The sequence below is a fragment of the Lissotriton vulgaris genome, chromosome 12 (genome assembly GCF_964263255.1).
Source record: "Lissotriton vulgaris chromosome 12, aLisVul1.2, whole genome shotgun sequence".
Taxonomy (NCBI): Eukaryota; Metazoa; Chordata; class Amphibia; order Caudata; family Salamandridae; genus Lissotriton; species Lissotriton vulgaris.
In genome coordinates, this window is record NC_141700.1 from 788,622,313 (window position 1) to 788,650,198 (window position 27,886).

A 27,886-nucleotide genomic window follows, 5' to 3' on the forward strand; every position below is an offset into this window, starting at 1 on the left:
TCCATCTGTCACTGGATGTAAGACAACCTGTAAACCTGAGGCCCCTATGAATCCATCTATCACTGGGTGTAAGACAACCTGTAAACCCGAGGCCCCTATAACTCCATCTATGACTGGCTGTAAGACAACCTGTAAACCCGAGGCCCCTATGAATCCATCTATCACTGGGTGTAAGACAACCTGTAAACCCGAGGCCCCTATAACTCCATCTATGACTGGCTGTAAGACAACCTGTAAACCCGAGGCCCCTATGACTCCATCTATGACTGGCTGTAAGACAACCTGTAAACGCGAGGCCCCTATGACTCCATCTATGACTGGCTGTAAGACAACCTGTAAACCCGAGGCCCCTATAACTCCATCTATGACTGGCTGTAAGACAACCTGTAAACCCGAGGCCCCTATGACTCCATCTATGACTGGCTGTAAGACAACCTGTAAACCCGAGGCCCCTATGACTCCATCTATTGTTTGCTGTAAGACAACCTGTAAACCCGAGGCCCCTATGACTCCATCTATTGTTTGCTGTAAGACAATCTGTAAACCTAAGGCCCTCAAATGAGGCCTTAAATTAGGTCTAGAGAACCTGTCCTCCTAATTGGGAACATTGGGCCAAATGGACACCAAGCTTCCTGAATCAGAAAAGGGATCAATGTGGTTTGTATTTCACCAACTTTTTTAATCTGTGTTGTGAAATGGAAATCCAAATATGACTGCATTCCATAAAAATCTCTGCCAATCCACTGACCTGCCATTCCACATATCATTCCTAAATGGGCTTTTAAAGTTGTATCCATTTTGCAAATATTTTAATACTTAGAATTAGGAATCTCTGAAACCGTTCATAGGCTCATGATCACTTTGTCTGTTGTCGATGGCGACCGCACGGCGTGTCCCGTTTAGATGTTATTTTTCCAGCCTCCACTTGGATAATGGTTTGGTTGCTTCTTTAGTTTTCATGTTGATCTGTCTTTTGACTCCTAGCCGGGTGAGGTCATCTTTTCGGACAACTGTAAGGAGAAGTGCCAGTGCCTGGCAAACTATACCATCAAATGCAGCGACACCAGCTGTGCCCCAGACGAGTACTGTTCGAACCACACTGGCACGCAAGGATGCTTCCCCAAAGGTAAGGGTTGCCTCATCAGGAAGCCTTCACCTCCCTTCATCCTCCTTAATCTTCCTTCATGTCCTTCTTCGTTCTCTCCTCCTGAGTGAAATCATTAACTTGCTTCTTCATCTGCAGATTCCTCCACTTGCGTCGTCTCCGGTGACCCCCATTACTCTACCTTCGACAAGAGGAAGTACGACTTCCATGGCAACTGCACCTACGTCCTGGCCAAGCCCTGCAACTCCAGCCGGACCCCCTTCGCAGTGTACGGCTCCAACGAGTACCGATGGAACACGCTCACCGTAGCGTACATCAAGGCGGTCTACGTGGAGGTGTACGGAGTGCGCGTGGCTCTGCTGAAGAATAAGATTGTCCAGGTAGGATATCGAGAAAAATAAAGGGTGCTTATTTGGCCAGGTGGTACCTAGCAAACCAAGATGCAGATCTCTGGAGAGTAGTAGGCTTCTGAGTGACAGAAGGCAAATGATTGCTGTTCTAAGTCATCTGCCCCATTTTTTCTCTTCCAGTTCCTGCCTCTTTAACTTGGAATATTCATTCCTTAGTGGGTGCTAATAACATTACAGCTCTTTACCTGCGACCAAAACTGGTCATTTAATAGCCACGGTCACCTGTCCATGCTAAATTAGAGCCCTTTTTCTGCTATTTTTTATTTGTTTAATACAAAAACAGTCTTTTCATACAATGTTTTAAACTGTGAGTGCCCAAGTGTTTGAACCATCAAGAGGGAAGGTGACAGGTACTTTTCTGTCAATTATCCCTGACTGCAGACCCTGGCAGTGTATGAACAAGATGCCAGGTCTGCCCATGCTACAGTAGTTTGTCCAGATGCCAGCACTCCTTTTGGGAGTGACTGACGAGGGTCATTTGTCTGACATAAAGGCCTTTTGCCAAGTGGTGGTGGAGGGTTTGCTGTCCTCCAGGAACATCAACGCCTTCCTTTCAGTTTTGGTTATCAGGATCTCCCCTGTGTGTCAAGGAATCCACTATCTTGGACATGTCACTGTAGGGAAAGATGTTTTTGGTCTTAATGTTGATATTTAGAATTGAGACCTGTAAAGAGTCCAGGCAGACTGCAAGCTCTTGGGGGTTTCGGCTGCTCCTATTGTGGTTTCTTGTTGCTTTTGCAAATACCCAGTGCCGCCCGGAGGATGCTTCATTGTGGTGTTTAAATGAAAGGTGGGGTTGGGATGTGAATCCGATGAATGTAATAATGATGGCAGGAGGTTGCTGGAGCTAAGGTGGTCTGCTGAGGCGCAGGCCAAAAACTTGTCTGTTGGATGCCCAGTATGGCTTATGGTTGGTTGATGTGACAACAAGTTGGTTAGGCAGAGCTGCTCATCTGTGGCGGGCTGATGGACAAGCCATTGGGTCTTGAATGACGTTCTTTGTTCAGGAGTCAACAGAGGTTTATCAGTGTGGAGTGATGTGAAAGGTGGGCATAGGGCTAAGGGTGAGGGGCACATAGTTCTGCATCCTGCAGTCTAGCTATACTCCTGGCAGGACGCCTCCCAGTACTATCACTGGATGATCCTTTAAGGACTGAAGAAGTAGGGACCAGATTCCCGATGGACCTCTAAATGTGAGATGGAGGGGAAGCGATGCCCCTTGGTCCCTGGGAAGTGACATCAAGACAAAGCTGTAGCTTGCCTGCAGACCAGTAACTTAGATGTATGCCTCCAAACCCGCAGCGCTGTAGCTTTGCCAGGGCTTGATGCTTTGAGAGGCGGCTCCCTGGAAGCCTCCCGCGGGCAGAGGACAGACAAGAATAAAGACATCAGCTCACACGTTAGCTACAGTGACATCTGTAGCTTAGGGAAAGCCATTCCAGTCAGCTCTTTGCAGCAAATGATGCTGGTGGGAGAGAGAATAATGAAGTTCTTCTTGGAGTGGGTCACGCTTCCATGACTGACCATGGGATCCTCCCGATAGCGAGTGAAAAGTGAACAGCTTTTGTATTCCAAACGTCTTCTTCCACTGGCGAACTCAAGGAAAGCAGCACACGGAGACGAGGTCTTAGAGTAGACTTCACAGACAATCCTTAAGAAGGTGGTAAAGAGCCACCATGAACAGGATGAACTAGGGGGGTCACGACAGACACATTCTTGTTCCAAGAAGAGAGTTTGGAAAGTTCTGACTGTTTTTGGGTGCCGCTCTTTCAACAGGTACATGAATAAAGAAACTTCTGGATTCACTTAGCGATTTTGTTTTTTAACTCACCAAGGTTGACACTCCTCAAATATTACAGGAAATTTTGTGGTGCTCTCCAGCTCTTTGATGGAACCTGATCACCTTTTCTTTGCGATCCTTCGCTTTCTGTCCACAAAGAGGTCTCCTCCCATGCATCACATCACCTCTCAGGGAGACCTCATCTCAGTTATGACGTGGAATATCTCGCTCTTAAAATTGTTTACTGGTGAAAAGGCACATTTCGTTTGTCTCTGGTAGTAGATCCAAGGGCGTTCCTTCAACCAAACAGATAAACAGATAATTTCAAGATGGAAAGTCTCAAGTTTCAAGACCTTCTATGGGGACGCTGGAGGAATGTATCTGAAGGAATAATCACAAACTCTTCAAGTTGTAGACACCTCAATCCTCCATTCCTGAGCAGGGAAGGGTTTGCAGGACATTTGGGAGGCAGCCAGTGGGTCTTCTCACCATAATTTACAAAATGTTATTGCTGTGACCTGGATGCCAAGGCTGAAACCTTGCATGGAAGATAAGTGATTCCACACATTTGTGATTTTATTTTGTGTTATTTATGAAGCCCACTTTCAGCAAATGTTTTTTGCACTTGGAATGAAGAAGGCAACATTGACAATGGCTGACAATGACATGAGAATTACTGGGAGTAAAGCCAAGTCTGTAGTAATGGCCTGAATTTGGTCATGCTTAATTCAGACCACAGATGGACAGGGAGGGGATTCTTGAGCCTGGCTATAACCAGAGAGAAAACCCAGTCCCCATTCAAAGAGTTCTGGTAGTAGAGACAGAAATTTGGCTCGAGGAGCAGATTGCAAGAGTTGGCAAGAAGAATATTGTGTAGTCTAGCCCCTTTTTGCTTATCAGCGCCCCCCCCCATATTAAACTAGTTACAGATGTTATCAAAGAGGAGGAATCTTTGGAGGAAACATTTGGTGTTACAAGAAAAAGTGACATCCCTTCTGTAAGGTTGGTCTGATAGATACTGTGTTCCTTCTGAATGTTGTTTACTCCCCCAACCTCCACTCTTAGGGCCTGATTCCCAAAGGGCCTCCGCACTCGTGGTGGAGGCCCCACAGTCATAGGGGAGTCCCTGCAATCAGGGCGGAATCCCTCTGCCTCGAGTGTGGAGACTCTACCACGACTGTGGGACCTCCGGCATGAGTGTGGAGACTCCCCTGTGACTGCAGGGCCCCCGTCATGAGTGTGGGGACTCCCCCCGACTGCGGGGCCTCCGCCATGAGTGTGGAGAATCCCCCATGACTGCGGGGCCCCCGTCATGAGTGTGGAGAATCCCCCATGACTGCGGGGCCCCCGCCATGAGTGTGGGGACTCCCCGGGACTGCGGGGCCTCCGCCATTAGTGTGGAGAATTCCCACGACTGCGGGGCCTCAGCCAAGTGTGCGGAGGCCGTTTGTGAATCAGGTCCTCAGTCTTTTAACTTCTGTCACCTACTGAGCTGCAAAATGTTGGCATCTCATTGAAATAGCTATGGCTGTGGCGTTCATGCCCTCTGTGGCGTTCATGCCCTCTGTGGCGTTCATGCCCTAGGTGGCGTTCATGCCCTCTGTGGCGTTCATGCCCTCGGTGGCGTTCATGCCTTCGGTGGCGTTTATGCCCTCTGTGGCGTTCATGCCCTCGGTGGCGTTCATGCCCTCTGTGGCGTTCATGCCCTCTGTGGCGTTCATGCCCTCGGTGGCGTTCATGCCCTCTGTGGCGTTCATGCCCTCGGTGGCGTTCATGCCTTCGGTGGCGTTTATGCCCTCTGTGGCGTTCATGCCCTCTGTGGCGTTCATGCCCTCGGTGGCGTTCATGCCTTCGGTGGCGTTTATGCCCTCTGTGGCGTTCATGCCCTCGGTGGCGTTCATGCCCTCTGTGGCGTTCATGCCCTCGGTGGCGTTCATGCCCTCGGTGGCGTTTATGCCCTCTGTGGCGTTCATGCCCTCGGTGGCGTTCATGCCCTCTGTGGCGTTCATGCCCTCGGTGGCGTTCATGCCCTCTGTGGCGTTCATGCCCTCTGTGGCGTTTATGCCCTCTGTGGCGTTCATGCCCTCGGTGGTGTTCATGCCTGCTGTGGAGTTAAACCTGGTTGGCATTGTGAGGCACCAGTGTGTGACACCAGGGAAATATTGACTTCGGTTTATACTGCGACAGAGCGTAAAGTATCTGAGGACAGCCTTTGCCTTGGATTGTTTCAAAGGTTACAGTTCTGCAGAGCACTGTGTAGGCCCAATGTGACTAAAGGTAGTACATTTTTAATTTCTGCCATTCTCACATTTGTGGAGGTTTGTTCTAAAAATCAGAATTTTTCAACATCTTGTTCTTTTTTGCCTTTTTCTCAGATTCCCCGAAAAAAGGAATTTGAGTCCAAAATTTTTGTCTTTATTGCATTGTTACATAAAGGTTGAAGGGTGAGAATTTGGACTCAATGTAAGACTGGCTCAACTTAAATCTTTAAAGTTTGAAGGCAAATTTTCAGCAGCATGTATACATGTTGCATATATTTATGAACGTATGAGATGTACGTAGTGCTCCCCTAGCTGCAAAACAATGGAACACTGAACAATGGTGTGGGCAGAGAGGGGGAGCGCAGAAGAGGAGAATCTAGGAGGACAAAGGGATCGCCAGCGTGAGGTCGTCATATATAAGGTACACATATGGATAACCATCCAGGAAGTTGAGCCAGGAGAGCTTGGGTGATGGTCAACAAGACATTGTAGGCCAACGCAACATTTGTCAGTGCTAATGCTTTGCACATGACCACAGATGGAACGCCTGGTCATTTCTAGAGTGAAATCCTCTTTTTTAAAAAAAATTCTGTCCATTTCTCTAACAAGTATATTTGTGTAAATAATTCTGATTTTCTATGTTTTCCAGGTGGACGGAGTCACTGTGAACATCCCCATCATTCCTGCTCCCGGCCTGTCCGTGTCCTCCTCTGGGAAGTACATGGTGGTGCAGACTGATTTTGGCCTTGTCGTGCGCTATGATGGCAACCACTATGCAGACGTGAAAGTGACCAGCGAGTGAGTGTGCAAAAACTTTTTTTTTATAGGGCACCACTCCAGCCTGCACACTCCCACAAAGTTTTTTTGGAGTAGGCCCTGCCACTGCTAATATGAGATGTTCTGAGTTCCATGGTGTGCCCAACATCAACAGTCTGCTCAAAGGATCAGGTGAAATGTGTAGACCCAATACACATCCCAGACCAATGAAAGCATTGTCTGTCTCCCCTCCCCCACCCCAATAGTCCTCTTGTTTCGTGTAGGCAAAGCCTGAGAAGATGACTTTTCAATCCATTTAACAGAAACTTCAGTTCCAATAGAGGCAGCCTGATCCTCAGCACATGACTCTTTCCTACACTCACATCTTTGCTAATACTTTAGTTCCCTTTTAATTTCTGAAAAAGTGTTCAGCACTTGACTTGACGGTTTGGCCCAGTTTCAATACCCGGTGATGCTGCGACCATCATGGTCAAGACTAGACCAAGAACTGTTGAAGCAGAAATCAGAGGGACTCTGTCTTTACAATTTCCATTTTAAGTTGCTGTTTCTAAGAAACTTAGCCCTTATTTACTAAAATTTGCCCGAAGCTTACACGGTTTAATGCAATTTACCACCTGGAAATTAACTCTATTCTTTGCGATACTCTGTCACACTTGTGTCCACACAAAACTAGTAACTGGAGGTGATGGTCAGTGTGTTACAAGGGATCTGGAAGGTCTTTGGAGGTGTTCTCCTGCCACAAAACTAGTAACTGGGGGTGATGGTCAGTGTGTTACAAGGGATCTGGAAGGTCTTTGGAGGTGTTCTTTTGCCACAAATTAGCTGTAGCGTCTTTGAGAGTATTACATTATTCCCGCTTATGGTCCCACCCCATGGACTCTGCTGAGAGAACTCTGCTTATGATCAGTGTTTTCCTCTAGTTAACAAAGGGATCAGTGTTACAGCATCCTTTGCTACTGCTCTCCCTGTAACCAGTTAATCTGAGGGTTTCTCAAACCTGCTGCTAAGGTTGCAGAGGGGTCAGCAGAAGGAAGTGAAGGGGTAACATGATGGGGCCACATCAGTTAAATATCATTCTCAGCTTTTTCATAATGGGGGCAGTGGGATCCCAAATATTAAATGTGTTTTTCTGTTGGAAAATTGGCCCTCACCAATGATCTGCAGGTAGTTTTGCACTAATGCATTGTGGGAGCTGTAGTCTTAATTCGCTTCCTTTGAAACAACTGGACTAGAGTCCCAGATTGTAAACGGTGGTAAGAGGAATGCCTAGGACTGGACGCATGGGTTCTTGCTGGCTTGGATCCCACAGTTCAACCTACCCAACAACCCAGTGTTGGCCACCACAGACTCACTTGTGATTGACTGGGTGAACTCATAATGACCTGTTGACATCACCTCAATGACTTGGCTCTTCTCTTTGCAGCTATCAGAGTGAGTTGTGTGGCTTATGTGGTGATTACAATGGATTCCCCGGTAATGACTTCATGACCCCAGATCGGGAGCTGGTAACCGGGGTCAACGATTTTGGAAATAGCTGGAACATCGACCCAAGGTGAGTGATCTCTCAGGCCTTCTCGTGTGTGCTTTATCTTTATGTTCTTGTGTAAGTACGGGGGACATTCTGCTTGCAGTGTACAACTAGTGCAATTCATTGCTTTATTGGTGGGTGAAATAGCGATTACACCTGGCTTGTTATATGTAACCGGTAAAACTTCCTCTGCGTGTTAGGCTGGTCATTGACATGTGAGTGGCCCAAACCTGATGCGTCTCACCTGCATACGCTACATGCTTTCTTTTAAAGGTTTGGCAAGAATGTCCACAAAGGTGGAGCTTGATGCGAAGGGCGCAGAGTTTGCTGCTTGGGGTTGATTGTGGGACGAAGCGGCAAATGACGATCAGTCGCTAGAGAACTTAAGATCAACTAGAGAGGCAGTCTGGGACAGACATCACTTGAAACAGGATTTTACAGCATCTCCATCCTGACCAGGAAGAGTACATGTCATCACCTGTAGAAATTGAGGATGTCAAAACTGGGTGAACTAGGAAGACACTGTTACCTGGGAATTTTGTTCGACAGGCGGGGCCGCTGGCAGGCTGCCATAGCAGCCCGGAAATTGGCCTATAGTCGAACCTTAGGTGCCTTGCGTTCCTTCTCTGACAAAATTGGGGGTAAACCAGTCAAGGAATTAATCCAGGTTTATAGAGCGAAGTGTGTATCCACAGCTACTTATGGCGCAGGGTTATGGGGCATTGAGAAAGATCATTCCCTACAGAGCTGTGAAAATCAATTCATTTGCCATCTACTGGGAATTCCAAAAACAACTTCTACATACATGTCACATATAGAGGTAGGGGGCGTGGCTTGGACGCCGATCGGGATGGCGGCGTGAGCTCGCAGCTCCGCGCGGAATCCCGCTAATTCTCCTGTTTTCGGGACCCTAGGCGACCCGAAGACGACGTTCCTGCCCTCTGAAGTGTAAGGGGACAGCTGGGCGCAATCGGAGAGCCGCTGGGGGACTGCTGGCCCCGAGAAGATCGAGAGAAGAGGCGGCCGAGGTGTTGCCGAGGGTGAGAAGAAAATGGCGGCGAGGAGGTCGGACGGTCCCGAACTTCAGCCCTGAGCCAAGTTGTCGCCGAGTGGCAAGAGATCCTGCACTCGGCTGCCCGAGGCACTAGGATTGGCGGTGCTGTGTCCTGAGACCAGGGGACGCTGACCTGATTCACCCAGGAGCTCGGGGACCCTCGTTGGCCACCGCCCTGAGACTCATCCTCCCCCCCTCAGGCCGGAGGGGGGTGACGGAACGGAGCCCGTCCACCTGGCCATTGTTCCTGAGAGCGTCGGCGGGGACATGGCGCTGCCCGGTGCCCGGAGACCGGCACGGAACCACGGGCGTAATCGCTAAACGGGCGACTGGACTTGTGACGCAGCACCCTGGCATGGCGGCGATCGGAGGGCCGATGCCCGGGAGTCGCGAGGGGGACTCAGCGACATCAACTCGGCTGAGTGAGAGTCCCTCCCCGGAGCCTGATCAGGAACAGCGGCTGAACCGGCGTTTGGATGCGATCACCTCCACTAAGGAAGCATTGCACAATGACATTGCCCAAGTGGCCACGGGCCTGGGGCTGCTACGCGCGGATCACGCGAAGCTGGCAGACAGGGTCAAGGACCATGACCAGCTGTTGCTGGACCTGAAGCCATCGGTGGTGACCGCGGAGCACAGGATCACGGACATTTTGGCCCGACTGGACTCGCTGGAGCGGAAGGCGGAGGATGCCGAAGGCCGCAATAGACGGAACAACGTGCGGGTCGTAGGCCTGCCGGAACGGATTGAGGGGGAGGATGCGGTGGCCTACATGGAGAACTGGTTCCGAACTGTGGTGGCACCGGAGGGGCTTACTCCTTTTTTCACTCTGGAGCGAGCTCACCGGGTGCCTGCTCGCCCTCCGGGGCTTGGCCGCCCCCCCCCCCGACCGATGGCGGTGCGGATCCTCCACTACAAGGACCGGGATCTTCTCATCCAGCGGGCCAGGATGTCGGGCCCGTATGAGGTGGAGAACAGTAAGGTAACGATCTTCCCGGATTACACTCAAGCGGTCCAGAAGAACAGGGCATCGTTCCTCGCTGTGAAGAAGGAGCTCAGGGAGGAAGGCATCCAGTACCCCTTGCTCTACCCAGCCAAGCTGCGGATCATTATGGACGGCACTACGCACTTTTTCCAGACTCCGGACGAAGTTTGGCAATGGCTCGAGTCATATAGAGCGGGGACGGACAGATCACACCAAAGTAGGCGAGACCAACCCAAGCAGCCCCGGGTGAGGCAGTCACAACGCATCAGATCCCGCAACAGGCGCCAGCGGGAGAAACGGGAGGCTCAAATGGCGGCGGAGAAGAGGGATGCGCTCGCAGCGACGGCGGCCATTACAGGATCGCAACAGAACAGTGAACGGGCAGAAACAGACTCGGGAGGGGAAGGCAGCAGAACAGGAGAGGAACTTTCAGAGGCGGAAAGCTCGAAGGGGCCGATAGTAACCCCACAGACATCGGATGGTATTTTCTGCGGCTGCGATAGAACTGGGACTAGATCGGGACTTCATGGTAGGGTGATATCCTGTTGATGGAGGGCAGGTTGCCGGGAGGGGGAGCTGTGTGCTTTGGAGGGGATGAAGGTGCGGGGTGCGGGCTCCGCTAGCTGGGGTCGGCGGCGACTCACCCCCCTTGGGCCCTTAAGGTCGACTGTGGTGGAGACCACAGGGTAAGAGTGTGAGAAGTTGGTTCAAGGTTTGGATGGGGGCGGCCATTGGGTTCGTGTGCTCTGTCCTGGGGAGTGGGGTTTGGGAAGTGTTTCAGTTTTGGGAATGTTCGGGGGGGGCAACTGCACTGGGGGGGCCATGGACCTTTGTTATTTGATTCGGACTGTACGGAGTTGGAATGGGGACATTACCTAACTTGAAATGCCTAACGTGGAATGTCCGGGGGCTGCGGACCATGGTGAAACGTCACAAAGTCCATGCATATCTGGTACGCAGGGGGGTTCAGATTGCTATGCTCCAGGAGACTCATCTCACCAAAAAAGAGTGCGCTGCCTTGCAGAAAAGATGGCGGGGCCAGGTGTTTGGCACCACTTACTCAGCGTATGCTAGGGGGGTGTTGATCTGGGTGTGGGCGGGGATACCCTTTCAAGTGCTGAACCAAGTAGTAGATCCGGATGGCAGGTTTGTGGCGGTGGAGGGGAGGTTATATGGACGGGATGTGGTTTTCTGCTGTGTCTATGCACCGAACACTGACCAAGGCCGATACTTTGATAGTCTCTCGGGGTCCTTGGCCTCTTTCCTGGCGGGTCCGATAGTGTTAGGGGGGGACTTCAACTCGATTACGGATGTTACTCTGGATAGGTCCCATCCCCCCCTAGTAGACTCTCCGGTGCGCAGGCTGGCCGCGCACAGGAAGGACTGGCAGGAACGGTGGGGGTTGCTGGATGTCTGGAGGGAGCGGCACAGGGGAGCCAGGGATTATTCCTTTTATTCCGCTCTCCATGATCTACATGTCAGGATCGATTCAGTGCTTTGCGGGGGATCCCTAGCCCCATTGATTACCCATGCGGAGTACCTGGCTAGGACTATATCCGATCATAACCCCCTATTGGTGCACATTCAGTGGCAGAGGGAGCGCTCAGTGATACCAACATGGCGGCTTCGGCCGGAGACACTAGAGGATTCTGTGTTCAGCGATGCGGTTCGGCAAGGCATTGATAGTTATTTCGGAGTGAATGAGGGCACGGCTGCGAGTAGGTCTATTGAATGGGATGCAATGAAAGTGGTGGTGAGAGGGGTGTGTTTGGGTAGGTTCTCAAATGCTCGTACGACTGTGCTGAATGACCTAACGAAAGCGGAAGAAACTTTGAGGGACTTGGAGCGCCGCAGGCCGGCTAGGCCAGGTCTACAGGCCCAGTTGTTGGAGGCGAAGGAAGTGGTTGCCACTGAGACGGAACGTTTGAGGTGCTATGACTATAGGCAGTACATCATCAGGGCACACGCAGAAAGGGACAAGGTGGGTACCCTCCTGGCCAGACTAGCTAACCCGGAACTTAGGGGCTGCCCGATTCTCAGCATTAATAATGCGCAGGGAGAGATGGTGTACTCCCAGGCAGCGGTATTGGAACGATTTAGGGGGTATTATGAGGAACTATACCGGAGTCAGCTGGGAGTGGGGGTTCAGGACATCGCGGAATACCTGGGGGAGAGGCAGCTCCCGGTCCTGGACGAGGAAGACGTGAAGGAGCTGGGTAGCCCGATCACGCTCATGGAAATACGGGTGGCCATCAAACATATGGCCCGCAACAAGACGCCCGGGGTGGACGGACTGCCAATTGAATTCTATCAACAATATGTGGACAGCTTGGCGCCCAGGCTGCTGGTGGTGTATACGGAAGCCTTTGAGACGGGGGCATTGCCTGGGTCCATGCGGGAGGCCTTGATTGTACCGCTCCTCAAGCCTGGCCGGGATGCCGCGGATGTGAGGTCTTATCGCCCGCTGTCCATGCTGACGGTGGATTATAAGATCCTGAGTCGAATCCTGGCCACCAGGCTGGCCCCGCATATGACGGGCCTGGTACACGGGGACCAGGCCGGGTTTATACCCACGAGGAGCACGGCGCTGAATATCCGCCGCCTGGTGGGAATAATGGACGCCATCTTGGACAGGGAGGGAGCACCGGCGGTTCTGTCCGTGGACATCGAGAAGGCCTTTGATAGCTTGGAATGGCCTTTCCTGGATGGAGTACTAGAGAGGTTTGGCATGGGCGAGGGGTTTCGGAGGTGGACGAGGGTCTTATATACCTCGGCGACGGCGAGAGTACGATTGGGCGGCCTGGTGTCTGCGGCGTACCCGGTGGGCAGGGGTACACGACAGGGATGTTCTCTCTCCCCCCTATTGTTTGCCCTGGCGATGGAACCCTTGGCGGTCCGTGCGAGGTCAGGTGACCGATACGCGGGGATAGTTAGTGGCGGGCAGTGGCATTATATATCGCTATACGCGGATGACTTGCTCCTGTACCTAGCTGACACCTCGGGGGCATTGGTTGGAGCGATGGATTTGTTGTCTGAGTTCGGCCGGCTGTCGGGCCTTAAGGTCAATTGGGCGAAGACTTGTGTGTTCCCGCTGCGAGCGGGATCGCCAGCCCCTAGCAGCGATTTGGGTGTGGTATGGGAACCCTCTTGCATCACCTATTTGGGTGTCCGCATTTACCACGCGGCTGCGGACCTATTGGAGGGCAACATTGGCCGCTGTGTCCGGGCGCTGCGGGGTAGCTTGTCTTTCTGGTCGACCCTCCCGCTGACAGTCCTGGGCAGGATAGCACTGTTGAAAATGGTGGCGCTCCCCCGCTTCCTCTATTATTTCCGAACGCTGCCTGTCTGGATTCCCCAGGGGGTGTTTAGAGAACTGCGGTCATTGATAATTGGCTTTCTATGGGGGCGCGGCCGCCGTAGAGTAGCCCTGAGCACGCTACTTCGCCCCAAGCTGGAAGGGGGCATGGCTGTGCCCGACCTCGAGCTGTATTATCTTGCAGCGCAGTTGCAGGTCCTTACACAGAACGTAGCCAGGGTGTTCCGGGGCCCGGAGGGGGACCGGGATCGGGGAATACAACGCCACGTGCTGTCCTACATCATCATGCAGCAGCGGCTCGAGTTACGGGCCCTCACCATGGAAGAGCGGACGCTCCGGCTGTGCTGGCAAAGGAGCCTTCGGAGAGCGAGGGCATCGCGGCCTTATGCCCCGGAGATCCCGATCGGGATGTTGACGGCATTGCCGCACGGAGGAGATTGGTCCCCGTTGCTGGATTGGGAGGAGGCGGGACTGCAGGTGGTGGGCGACTTGTACATAGATGGGGCTTTGGCGCCGTTCGAAGTGCTCCGGGACCAGTTCGGGCTGCCTGCTGGAGGCTTCCTCCTACACGCGGCAGTAGTGGCTGCCATACAAAAGCACTGGAAAGAGGGGCTCCTGGAACCCACGACGACTATGGCGTGCCAATATGTGGTGATGGCGGCTGGTACGTTCAAAGCTGTGACGTGCCTCCATAATAGGATGCTGAACGAGGGGCTGGAACCACTCCAAGGGCTTAAGGCTAAATGGGAGGTGAGCGTCGGCCGGCCCATACCGGACACGGCATGGGGTCACATCCTGCGACGCACGTGGAAGGGCACTAGAAACGCGCGTTTTCAGCAGGTGCATTTCTATGTGCTCCATAGGGCCTATTTAACTCCTGAGAAATTACGGCGGTACTTTCAGGTGCCGGATGCCTGTTGCCCGCGGTGTTCGTCCCCGGGAGCGGACATGGACCACTTGTTTTGGGGGTGCCCGCAACTGGGGACCTATTGGGCGGAGGTAGGGGAACTTCTGAATGAAGTGACTGATAGGGAGGTGGAATTCGACATGGCGGCGTGCCTATTGCTCTGGTTCCCGCATACTAAGCACACCAGGGTGACAAGCAAATTCATAGATCTGGGCCTGATATTGGCGCAGAGGGAAATATCGTGGCATTGGAAGTCCAGGGGGGGGACCCTCACTGCGTAGATGGAAGAATGAGCTGCTGCGGTGGTCTGACTGCGAGAGTGTGCTCCGGATGAAGCAAGCTGTGAAGTTGGGGAATGAGAAGGCATTGGATGCGGCGCGTGCATGGGAGTTAGTGGTACAGGCTCTGCGTGATTCTTTGGTAGAGGATGAGGATGGCGAGAACTAAGCCGCCGGACACCGCGGGGCGGACACAGAAGTATAGTACCACGCACTGTAGTGGACCCATCCAATTCGACAGAACGAGGCGCACACCTTAGCAGTTGCCAGGGGAGGGGGGGCATTGGGGGGGTTGGTTGCAGGGTGTTTGGGGAGGGCCGGAAGCCATTAGAGGGTCGCTTGTTAGGGCCTTGGATCTACTGGGACTGTGGATACTATGTGGAGGGTAGAATGGCTGGGTAGAGCGGCCAGGTGTGTCGACCCATAGTGCCTAGGGCAGGTCCCGACAAGGGCGACATCACTGACTATCACTGGGATGGCTGACGGGAATGTTGTTGTGGGTGGGGGGGTAAAAGCAGATACGCAAAACGATCTTTCAACCAGGGTCCCTATGGGACGTGCACTGTGATGTGTTCCTCTTGAGCGATATAATATGCCGCCCGGCCTCCAGGATGCGGGCTGAATGGCTGTGTACGACTGGGAATTCTTATTGGACGGGGGGATCTCACAAGTGCACTGGCTGATTCATTGTATCCTGTGGTTTATAACTCTGCAAAAAAAAAAAAATGTCACATATAGAGGTAGGAGTTACCTATATAAGCGACACTATTAAGATGTCCCCTATCCTGCTTTGGCATAAGGTATGGGCCACACAGGAAGCCACCCTGAACAGAGATCTTATTAAAGACTGCTTAGCACTAGACGGGCTAGGTAACATCAAATGGTTATCCTATGTGAGAACTCTATTTACTGAACTAGGTCATCCTGAGTTCTTCGATAATCCTAGTACCCTAGAAGGGATACCCAGAACAGCACTGAAAAAGATGATGACCACCCATTTAGATACCATCAGATGGAACAGTGAACAATCGAAAAGTACAGTGCTCAGCTACCAGGAAATTACACCGAAGGAGGGACTTCAACCTTACCTAGCCCTGGTACAGATCCCCTACCCCAGAATGTTGCTGTCTCGCTTACGTTTGGGGTCCTTTTTCCAAATGGTCACATTCCCTACTTGCAACGAATGGTCTACTACCAAACTGACATGTCCTTGTGACAGCGCCTCACTCCAATCAAACATCCACATCATGTTTTTCTGCAAGTTTTACACGAGTCCCAGGAAACGATTTTTTATACCTTTCCTTAGGCGCTGGGGGATCCGCAAATGCAGATCTGCATACATGAAAATGTTACAGCTAGATGATAACCACATAGTTTACGCTGTTTCATGCTTTTTAAAATCTGTTGTAAACTGGGGAAAATCTATGTATTAAGCCATTTTTTCTACCCTGGATTGATGATGTTTTTTAATGAAATGCCTGTTTTTTAGTTGTTTTTAACGAATCTTCACGTAAAAGATCTTTTAATGATCAAACAAGCCATTCTTGCACTGTATTGACTGATATTAGGATACCTCAAATGTTTTTTAATATATATACGGATGTAAAAATGCTTTTATGATTTTAATCTCAAATCGAATAAAGCTTGTTTTGATTTGATTTGATTTGAGTACATGTCATCACCTGTAGAAATTGAGGATGTCAAAACTGGGTGAACTGGGAAGACACTACAAAATATCACTTCTTCTGATCTCTGTGGCTTTCCAGACCTTCTCTCACTCTTTCTCCCACTCGGTCTCTCGTTACTTCCAGTTGTAACTCAAGCAGCTCTGTGGTGGTTCCAGAGTGCACAGAGGAAGAGCGGGAGTCATACGAGGGCCCGGCCTACTGCGGAATCCTCACTGACCCTAAGGGTCCCTTCGAAGCTTGCCACAACAAGATCAGCCCAAATGTGAGTACCTTCGTTGAATCCTTTAGGAGATGGCTTTGACATTAAGCGTCAGCAGTTCTCAAGAGCAACCTCATTACGTAAACTGGTTGTGTGTGTATGTGTGTGTATATGCACTACAACATCCTGACAGGCTCCCTACTACTCAATCAGGTGATTGACACCCCCAGTCTCACCTGTACGAATGTTTCGTGGTCTGTCTATATTGCAGCTTTCAGAGGGAATCTACGGCACAACGGACAATATGGGGGATCGCTGCTACGTTATTATGGCTATAGAGTCACTGCATTATTACCCTTGGTAAAGAGCAAGCTAGAGAAGGGCTTTCCTTAATGAGGTTGGACAAATTATAGCAGCTAGGGGACCCAGTACTGAACCACCTGAAGTAATCACTGTGTTCCAAGCACTAGTTGCCCACCTGCAATGATAAGCTGCTCATTGGTCATACATTGGAGACATTAAACAAAATCTAGAGGCAACAAAACAAAGTGCATACAAAGAACATTTGTACAAGAAATGCATTTTGACCAATTTATACACGTGGAGTTCTAATTTCTTGTACAAGTTTGCAGCACATTGACAATCTCTTGCCCCTTAGTTATGGCTCTCTATAGAAATCTGCTTTAGCTTAATAATTCTTATTTCTGAACTGGAAAGATGGGTGCTGCCTGCAGGCTGAGCTAGACAGGCACATGCAGACATAGCTGCCCCTGTAGTCTGTTAAAGACAGTGCAGCTAAAGTAACTACTCTAGTCATCTCTGGAGTATGTCGCTGCACACAACCGCATAGCTCTGGGCCTGCCCCAGTGCGCAAGCTCGGATGGTGTATCTCTGTACACCATGAGGTTGTAAGTACTGGAAGGGGTGTTTATTAGTGGAGTTTGCACTAACGATTGAGTCTCAGGTAAAAGCACATGGTCATATTAGGGAGGAAGCCAGGCCAGGATTCTAAAGCCTCAGGAACAAACACGCCAGGGTTTGAGATAGGCTTTCCTCACTTGCTGCAGGGCATCAGCTACTGCTCAAATTATAGTCTGTCCCCTAGTGTCCCTAACTCTGAAATGGAAGTGCTATTTTCATCTGTAGTACTCCATCCCTGTATAAAATATAATTTCTGATATGTGTTTTTTGAACTGCATAGTGAACCCCGTCCTCTGGAGTTAGGCATTACTTACATTGTACAGGCTGAGGAGGGAGCAGTTCCCTTAACTATCAGGTAGATTCATCAAGCTAAATTGCGCTCGCAAAGGGCCAGATTCTGAGAATCTGGCCCTTTGCGAGTGCAATTTTTGCATTTGGGATTCATCATCCCAAATGCGAAAATCGCTATTTGCGAAATCGCATATTTGCGAGGAATTGGATTTAAGGAATCTCTATTATAGATTCCTTAAATGCAATTCATCAACCAATTTGAAATTGCGAATTCGCAATATTTGGTCGCAATTTACCACGAAGTCTGACTTCGTGGTAAATTGCGAAAAAATAGAAAAAAGCACTTTAGTGCATTTTTCTCTGTTGCATGTTACACACACACATGTCCTTTGGACATGTGTGTGCGCAACACCTGTGTAAATTTGCATTTCAGGGGTGCTACAGGGTGTCCTTTGGACACCCCTGGCACCCTTGAAATCGCTATCTTATTTGCGATTAGCTAATTGCTAATCGCAAATAAGGAATACTCCCCATTCATTCCTATGGGCCTTTAGGCCCATAGGAATGCATGGGGAGTTATTCCTTATTTGCGATTAGCAATTTGCTAATCGCAAATAAGGAATGTGTAGGAATCGCAATTTATTTTGCGATTCCTACATGAATCCCGTTTTGCGAGTCTGTAATAGCGATTCCTTATGTATCGCTATTAAAGACTCGCAAAACGGGTCTTTGATGAATCTACCTGTTGATCACCAGAAATTGGGGGTGGGCGTGGCTAAGGGCATGCTAAAGGCTTTGAATGCAGCAGAAAGTGACTTTCTGGTTCAATCCCAAAAAAGAAGTTCAAGTGTTCTATTAAGTACAGCCTAGGATCTGGTCACCTTCCCGTGTGTGACTAAAAGTGTCATATGAAGATGCAGAAGCCAACCTTCACCGAACAAAGAAGAGAATATTATATTAACTCTCAATGTTAAGCAAACATTATTAGCCACTTTTATTTTTATTGTTGTGGGCGGGCGCAGGGGATTCAAGTTGGTTTTTCCAGAAAGTGTTTTTTTGTTGTTGCCGAAAACACAGAATGAAGATTGGAATAAAGGGGCATATTAACAAGGGCTTTATCTCCGCTTTTTTTAGCTTTAAAAGCTAAAAAAGCGGAGATAATCTATTCGCCATATTTGCAAGCCGTTGTAAACATGCATTAGCGCATGTTAGCAGCCGTTTTGCTGACGCCTCCCTTTACATCTCTAATGAGATGCAAAGTGGGCGTCACTGGGGGTACCCCTGACGGACTACGTTGTAAATTATGCACATCGCGATATATACAAGGTGGCCCTCAGGATTTTAGTAGACGTTAGTTTTTGGCGAAAACCACAGTAAAATCCTGACTTACCTATTCACAACATAGGGGGTGGATTATGCTGATACAACCACAGGGTATTATCAGCAAGGTTATCGATGTTTTCCATGGAACATCACTGGAAAACCAGCGATGTTCCATGAAAAACACCGCTATCGCAGGAATAATTATCGCCATTGCGCTATGAGTTGTTGATGCAGCGCTAGCATGGCGATAATTTCCTGCGATAAAAAATGTATCGCTAAGCGCGGCCAGCGATAATTATCGCTGGCCGTTGATAATATGCCCCAAAGTGTTTTTGGAAAGTGTAGGATGCAGTCTGTAACGCAAAGGCACTGTCAGCTCTCCACGTGTGGCTGCAACAAAATCACGCCAGGAGGAGATGCCAGTGCTCCTTGAACCCTCTCATAGGACAGCAGCTAGCACTAGGATGTCCCGAAGAGCTAATGTCTTGTTCTGCTCCCTATAGAACTTCTTCAAAGACTGCGTGTACGACCTGTGTGAGGTGGGACCAAGCCTGCTGTGCGAGGCGCTGGAGTCCTACGTGAACGAGTGCCAGGACAGGAACGTCACCCTACGACCATGGAGGAACGACACCTTCTGCCGTACGTCACCTCTGCTGCCTTGTCTAGTTAATGAATGAATGAATGAATGAGTGGATGACAAAAAAAGATGGCTCAGCACTGTAAATGAACTTGCACCTGAGCACACTTGTCCTGAAAAGAGGACAAAAGTTTGATCAAATTTCATTTAGCTCTAATCAGGGATCTTTTAGTTGACCATTTCCCATGTTTTCACATCCAACAGCCATTGCCTGCCCTCCGAATAGTCACTACGAGCCATGCGCATCTGCCTGCCCAGCCACCTGCTTGGACCCAAAGCCCGGACCCTGCAACCGCCCGTGCATCGAAGGATGCCAGTGTGATGCCGGCTTTGTGCAGAGCGGAGAGCAGTGTATCCTGAAGAAGGACTGCGGCTGTACCTACAATGGGCAGTATTACCAGGTATTGTTGGCTCACCTCACTCAGGCGGATCAGGTCCTGCAGACTCTAGCAATCCCAAATGCTTTTGATAAACCACCAAAAGGTGTTCGAGGACAGACTCAGTTTTATTTTGAGAAACTCCTGTAGTTGTTCTCCTTGCTCCTGATCACTCTCTGCAAGTGTGGACACCTCTAGTTTTCTGATGACCGTATGGGCCAGACTTCCTGGTGCCTAACGTAAGATCAGCTAACTGAATCTACCAGAATTCATAACAAAGATTCTGTCCAACGCTTGTCAGAAACCTGCCTTAGTAATAAACCACAGACCTCTCTTCCAAGATGATGGTCCCCCTGGACCAGTGTTGGTCATTGCCCGAGCATAAATGTCTCTAACAAATCTAAATCTTAGAGTCTTTTGCAAATCCCTAGACTTGTGGCACTTTGACCATTTACTGCCTATTCTGCTTTGGTTGAGTATCTCAACATGGAAGGCAATGGAAGCATGTGATAAATAAATACAAATGTTCAAATTACCCCAGTCTTTCCCCCCATTAATTGTGTACTGTGCTTCTTCTTCCTTGTTGTGGTTTCAATCTGTTTTCTGATTTCTAGCCTGGTGAGGTCATCTACTCTGATGCCTGCAAGGAGGTGTGCCAGTGTCTTGCCAACAACAACACAAAGTGTATCGATAATAGCTGTGCCCCAGACGAGTACTGCTCCAACCACACCGGGGTCCAGGGCTGCTTCCCCAAAGGTAAGTGGCGCATGGTCTGAACACGTTCAACTTTCCTCGTCGCTCTTTGAGATCTTCGGCTGACTGATACCAATGGACTGCTTTTTGTTGCTAGATTCATCCACTTGTGTTATCACGGGTGACCCGCATTACACCACTTTCGATAAGAGGAAGTACGATTTCCATGGCAACTGCACCTATGTCTTGACCCAGCCCTGCAACTCCAGCCAGACACCATTTGCTGTGTATGCCGCCAACGAGTACCGGTGGAATACGTTTACTGTGTCGTACATCAAGGCCATCTACGTCGACGTCTACGGGGTAGTCGTGGCCCTGCTGAAGAATAACATTGTTCAGGTAACGTGCAGGGCTGTGAAGTTAACATACGTTGTGTTGTTCACTGAATGGAATCCTTGAGACTCAATCTTGCTTTCTTCTCAGGTGAATGGCGTTACAGAGAACATACCCACCTACCCTGCGGCCGGGCTGTCCATCTCCTCCTCTGGGAAGTACATAGTGGTGCAAACTGATTTCGGGCTTGTCGTACGCTATGATGGAAACCACTATGCAGATGTGAAAGTGACAAGCGAGTGAGTGCCAAAAATGTATAAACAGTAACAAGCGTTCTAGCGCAGTCAATGAGTTCCAGCGTATACGCTACTGTTTGCGAAGCTAGAATGACCTGTCATTTCTGATTGCAGCTACAAGAACTCGTTGTGTGGCTTGTGTGGAGATTATGATGGAGTTCCCTCTAATGACTTCAAGAAGCCAGATAATGATTTGGTGACAGACGTCAATGAGTTTGGAAACAGCTGGAATGTCCAGCCCAGGTGAGTGGACTCTCTGATTGCTAGTTGCATGCTGATTTCTCGTGGCTTCTGTGAACCGCACATCACCATGGCGGCCACATCTGTTTCTCTTTGTCCCGCTCGCCTGCTCATCTTGTCTCTTGTGTTTTTTCCATCCAGTTGCAATGCCACCGACTCCATTGTAGTGCCAAACTGCACAGAGGACGAGCGGGAGTCCTACGAGGGTCCTGCCTACTGTGGGATCCTGACCGACCCTCATGGGCCTTTTGCACCATGTCACACCAAGATCAACCCAAATGTGAGTCTCTTTAGAACATTGGGCCACTTGGCCACTAAGTAAAATACTCCAGTTAAGATCAAAGTAACAGTCGTTGCTGGTCGGCCAGAAGGAACGGGTGGGCCGATAGATGTATATTTTGCATATTCGGGTTAAAGCCAAGGTAGATGCATGGTTGATGGTTGGAGGCGCAGATGTGAACACGAGGTCTGATGAGTGAATGGGCGCATTACTGGGAACTTTGATGGAATGGCATTTGATTTGAGTGGAATGATTCTTGGACGGGAACAAAAAATGAAAGGATGATCAATCAGGAACCTCATCAAAGGATTTATGAATGGAGACAAAGAACAGTGGTTTGATGGATGAGTGCATGGGATGTCGAATCGATGGGGACACGCTTGGGAGGATCTACGGATATTAACGCAATCAGAGATGGAATGTTCTATGGATGGACACTTGGGTGGAAGAGTTGATAGATGGATTGCTCACATGTATGTATCTTTCATGAACGAGGACTGTGGCCGTAATCACTGGGGCTTTTACCCTCTCCCTATTGTGCCAGAAATCTGTGGGTGCTGCTCGACTCTGATCTGACTTTTGCTACTCCCATCACCTCAGTGGCTTCCAAATGTTTTTTGATGTTGCAAACCATTTGGTAAATTCTTCCTTATCTGCCCATCTTGGCTAGAAAAGTTACTGTCCTGGCACTGACTTTTTTGCACCTAGATTACGCTACCGCCCTCTTTCTGGAACTGCCTTCATACCTTAGGATAGACTCCAGATTGTCCAGAATGCAGCGGACCTTGCTATATTGAATCTCTCCTGTAGGACCTCCGTCAAGTCTCTATTTCCTACGATCCATTGGCCACCGATTGGCCAGAGATGCACTCTTAAGTCTCTCTGATTATCCTATAAAGCCACGTTGGACAGTGGCCCCCCCTTCCCTGTTGAGAAAGATGTGTGCATGCGTTGGAGGGTGCACTCTTCACGCAGGCTTCTGCAAGTCCCCAAATGCAGATGACGTCCTACGAGAGGGCTCTCTTTCTTTTATCACACGGCTCAGTGGTGGAACTCTCTGCCCTTGACCTGGAGGCTGATACCCAATCACCATTCTTTCAGAAAGTCTCTCAAAATGTGGATGTTCCAACAGCTGTAATGTCGCCTCCTGGTTTAACTAACATTAACTACCCTTCACTGGGGTACCAGCACGCTTTATAAATAGTATTCATTTATGATGAAGGCATACATGGAGATCTGATGGCTGAAAGTACACTGAAGTGAAAGCTTTTATGGTTAAATGGATGAATACATAGGTTGGCTTTTAATGGATGATTGCATAGGTACAGAGATGTAATGTTTGGTGACTGAGTAGATGGTTTGATGGGACAATAAATGGAAGGTTTGATGGTTGACTGAGCACATAAATGGAAGGTCTGTATTTTGGATATACAGTTTAATGGGAAGTAGTTAGAGGTTTTGATTGTAGAACAGACCAAGGGATGAGAGGTTTGATGGATGTGTACATTGGATGTTGAACCAGAGATGCCCAGGGGATCTCAGCACTCCAAGAAGTCAGATTTTCCACACATGTTCTTTCACTTAGAGTTGCTGTGTAAGATGTAACCATCAGGGAAAAGAGCATCTATAGACATAAAAAAGGCCATCCAAGAAACTTTGAATCCAAATACATATTTCACTCTTTCCACTCCTGTTAGACCTTCTTCAAAGACTGCGTGTACGACATGTGTGAGCTGGGTCCAGACCAGCGACCGCTGTGCGAGGCGCTGGAGTCCTACGTCAACGAGTGCCAAGAGAGGAACGTCACCCTGCGGCCCTGGAGGAACGACACCTTCTGCCGTAAGTGACATCCTTCCCTGCATATGTGTCGCACTCCTGCCTGACTGTTTCTATCTAACCAGCATGTCTCATCAAGTGGTCACCGGGGCAGAGCATTTATGACAGCTCTAGGAAGGACACCTCAGTTATGGTCCTTCTGTGCTACAAATGGCAGAATGTTCTCAGTTCCTGTCACTTGTGCAGGATTTTGCTGAAAGGACAGATTTTCAGGACAATGTGCAGAAGCCCTACATGTTTAGCATAAATGTGCAAAGTGTAGTTATCTGCACAAAGTGTGAGAGCTGTCATCTCTTGTGGAGAGTCTAAAAATTCCATGATGTATTTCCAAGCGTTGAGCAAATTAAAATGAGCAAATGATTCATAAAATCACACAAAATTCTCTCAAAGGGGAAATAGTTTCCATAAACTAAGTTTCATTGTTACCCTTGTAGTCACGCGAGAAATAGATCCAACGTTGATTTGCAGGTAATCCTCTTAAATGCTGTCTATCTACCTTCTTATTGCATTAATGTCTATTTGACTTATTATTAGACACATTTACTACCTCTCACCCAGCTTAGACAACTGTGTATATAGTTGTATACAGAGTGCTTACTATTTGGGTTTCCATTTCTAAGCACTTTAAATCCCTCCTTTGGAGTTACTGCTGCCAGGGACATCTGTAACTCATGATGGGGCAGACATGCTCCCTATTCTGAGATTGCTCAACCTTGGAGATCTCAGCGGCTTTGATCAGATCTCCGGGTGGAACAGTAATCCTGATGAGGCCTGTAGCCCCATCAGTGTCCAAGGAGGCCCTTGGAATGAAGCCTTTAATGGTTCCTACGCAGTGGCATTCCGTCCGAACAGATGTAGGCGGGTCTAGCCGGACTGAACGATTGCGTTCATGGGCAGAACCTCTCGGGCGGCCACCTGTTCGAGTTTGTGAATTTCATAAACTCGTGAATGCTCTCCCTTAATATTTGGGGACATTTCCTCCACTGAATCATAGACACACCCAGAAGAGTACGGATCCTTGAGACCTACATCTATTTGGGAAACCCAATGATCGAATTACGACATGGGTAACCGGTGGATTTGACTGCGACAGTCCTGAAGAAGACCGGAGTGACCTTTCAGGGCACAAAGAAAGCGGTCGAAACATGTTGACTCGAGCAGTGGTAGGAGGGAAGTCTTGAGGAACCTCATTTTCTCATTAAGACATTTTTCCCATCCTTTCTTATTTTTAATCCTGATAAGGGTACCATAATTGGTTCGAATAAAGTATTTCTATCACCCGATTAGGATGAAACAATCTCATCCTCGGCTTCAGTTTTAGGAAGTGTGGGTCAACCAAGAACCAGCTCTTCTTGCAGGGTGTGTCTGTAAGTGGAAGTAGGAAAGAGGCAAGCACAGCCTGCATAACACACTGAGCTGGGGCCGCCCTCCGTATAGACAATGTGGAATAGGATCAGAGCATTGCTTGCACTGGCTTCATTACATTTTATGATTCTCTGTGGTGCAGAAGTGCTCCTTCTAAGCGGAAAGGGAGGCTGGGATCGGGAGGAAGGTAGGGCCCTGAAAACATTATTGTCATTGCCAAAGTCATCAATGATACAGGCTGTTAGACTGGAAACAGATATGATTGGATGGAATACCTTGGCCAAAACGGCAATGATAAGATTCTGGAAACGCCAATCACAGGGGCTAGGGGAAAAGGTCTCACTTTGGTGTAGTGAGGAAATCCGCCACAGTAACCTTAGATGGGCATTAGATGCTAAAAGAAAAATAAAGGAAATAATTGGGAACCTAAAAGTGGGAGTAAACCAAAATTCCCTAGATGTGGAGTTCACGAAGAGTGCACTTAGAGCACAAGGAAGGGAGTACTCCAGAAGCCAGGATATAAGATATCTAAGAAACAAAAAATCTGTGGTAAATATGATAGAAGCATGGGAATACGAGATGGGGTATCCATACCTAGAAACCTTGCCAAATTACGCTTTTAGGTGGGAGATACTAAAAATTCGAATTGGCATCATCCCTTGGCAAATGGAGGGGAGAGTTAAGGCAGAAATGTTATACCCAGATGGTATATGTAAATGTGGCTTGGGAGCCAAGTGTGAAATGTTACATATACTTCTTGATTGCTTGACATGTCTAAAAGTGAGACAACGGTTCCTACGTCCTTTATTCATAAAACATGGCATAAGACAACGTGTACAAGCAACAAACTTGTTGATAGGAATGGAAAATCTGGAAATAGCAATTGCTCTTGGTAACTACCTGAAAGAGATAAATCGCTTAGCGCAGGAAGCTAAAAACTAAAGTATGAGGGATTGCAAGCCCATAAGACATCAGATAGTACTGTAATGAGCAACATATCAAAATCGTCTATTTTAAATGTAACAATCTCCAATTTTATTATGTATAGCATGTGTTTTAAATTTTTTAACGATTTTATAATTTTTAAAACTGTGTACAGTTTTGTTTGTTTATTGATGTGACGCAGCTCTACTTTGGATCTCATTGTTTAAAGACTACGGTCTAAATAAACAGAGTTTCTCTCTCTGTGATTTTTATACATTGTAAGTAATGCCACCAGATGTTGACATATCCTGCTTGTGGCCTTAAAACTGTCTCTTGTTTTTTTTAATTTATTTTATCCAGTTTAATTCTCTGCATGCAGGACCATATTTCGTGCTCTCAAATCTGCGCATTATTTATCCAAGAGAGGCGTTTGCTTGAGTTGACGATGAAGGACAAACACAGTGGGGTCTGAGCCTGAAGCAAGGATAGTTTTCCCAGAGTGAATGTTGTATTGATGCTTCCTATATCTACATTTGGACAGAAAAAGCTTACTGAAGAAGAATGTATACTTATCAAATGCCAACACTTGACCAAGAATCTGATAGAACTGAACATTGATCACATTTGTTTTACATATTTTTGATGTTCTTGACACGCTAATGTTGGAATTTATGGAATAAGATTTGTAAAGCCTTGTATAAATCTAGTTTCTTTTATATATATCATTGTCTTGTTTCCTGCTCCCTCCAGCTGTTACATGCCCCCCGAACAGCCACCACCATCCCTGCGGCTCTGCCTGCACCGCCACCTGTCGCGATCCTCGCCCCGGACCATGCGACCAACCATGCGTGGAGGGCTGCCAGTGCGATGCTGGCTTTGTGTTGCACGGGGGTGAGTGCATCAAGGAGAGGGACTGCGGCTGCATCTTCAGAGGGGAGCAGTACCAGGTATGGCATGGCCTTCGCTGTAGAGTCTTGACAGAGAGCTATAAGGGCTGCGTTCAGTGTTTCGCGGCCCTTGAATATCTTTCTGTTTTTCAAAGAAAGGGCAGAATTCACAATGGGAATGCACCAGCTGATGCTCTTCGCCATGCTTTACCTTTGGTAGATAAAATCAGTTGATAAATTCTGAATAGGTCGCCTTTCGTTTGTGAGAGTCACAAAGGACAATATCAGCATGACAACGTATGCGCAATAATTAATCTGTAACTGTTATCAAGACATACTATTTTCTGATGTAGAGGGTTACACCTGAAAATCCATTTCACATTGTTCAGACAACTTTTTTGCAGGAACTGAGCTATTATGCTAATTTCTTATCAAAATCTCTATATTCAGGAGTAATTTCAATATTAATTTACGTCCAATGCACATATTCTCAACACTAGGAGTCACTTTAGAGTTCTACATGTATGTTTCTGAATGCATCTAGCATTATTAGAACCCCCTGTCCTCCCCCGCTGACCCCTTCCTCTCCCATAGCTCTTTCCTGCACTGCTTTCCTAAATTCTCTGAACAGTATTAGGAATGTCAGATGTGTTTGGTAGACTGGTTTAGGATGGTTTGAGTGGTCAACCCAGTGGGTCTCCCATAATAACCTCAGTGTAAGGAAAATTAATGGCAGGAGATACATTACACGAACACTTGCGGAAACCAAGAACAAGCAGAAAGCACCAGACAGTTGTCCTCAGCACAGTTTTGCTCAATGTTATGATATAAAAGAACTATGATGCCGTGTATTCAGAACTGGTCCAACATGCACACTGTTCAGACCATGAGATGTGTGACTTCTACAGATCTGCTGTTGAGACCTTTTCATTAGTGAGGGACACGAAATTTCCATTGGTAACTCAATGGAAATTCCTTTACTGTGATGTGGTGCAATACAACAATTAGAACTAGTCTTTGGTGAAGCGTTTCAGGTTAGAAAACAATCCTACCCACCCCTCCCACTAAGCGCTTCTCTGAGAAAAGGACCCCAAGGGGGCATTTAAGGTTGAAGACATTCCAGACCAAGGGATTTGGACATGTACCAGGAATAGGTGGCCTCCCTCCGCTGCGTCCAGTGATAGCCTGGGATGTC

General features: G+C 48.5%; 1 protein-coding gene across 1 annotated transcript in view; it reads left to right on the plus strand.

Annotated features, from left to right (window-relative positions):
- Nucleotides 1-27,886, plus strand: part of LOC147678728 (IgGFc-binding protein-like) — a 247,706-nt gene that overhangs the window by 118,156 nt on the left and 101,664 nt on the right. The window contains exons 40-53 of the mRNA XM_086946187.1: nucleotides 985-1,126; nucleotides 1,244-1,485; nucleotides 6,206-6,354; nucleotides 7,757-7,885; nucleotides 16,213-16,351; nucleotides 19,327-19,462; nucleotides 19,665-19,861; nucleotides 20,452-20,593; nucleotides 20,688-20,929; nucleotides 21,014-21,162; nucleotides 21,274-21,402; nucleotides 21,541-21,679; nucleotides 23,377-23,518; nucleotides 26,555-26,751. Of these exons, the coding sequence (XP_086802313.1) occupies nucleotides 985-1,126; nucleotides 1,244-1,485; nucleotides 6,206-6,354; nucleotides 7,757-7,885; nucleotides 16,213-16,351; nucleotides 19,327-19,462; nucleotides 19,665-19,861; nucleotides 20,452-20,593; nucleotides 20,688-20,929; nucleotides 21,014-21,162; nucleotides 21,274-21,402; nucleotides 21,541-21,679; nucleotides 23,377-23,518; nucleotides 26,555-26,751 (2,274 nt within the window). The remainder of the gene's footprint in view (nucleotides 1-984; nucleotides 1,127-1,243; nucleotides 1,486-6,205; nucleotides 6,355-7,756; nucleotides 7,886-16,212; nucleotides 16,352-19,326; nucleotides 19,463-19,664; nucleotides 19,862-20,451; nucleotides 20,594-20,687; nucleotides 20,930-21,013; nucleotides 21,163-21,273; nucleotides 21,403-21,540; nucleotides 21,680-23,376; nucleotides 23,519-26,554; nucleotides 26,752-27,886) is intronic.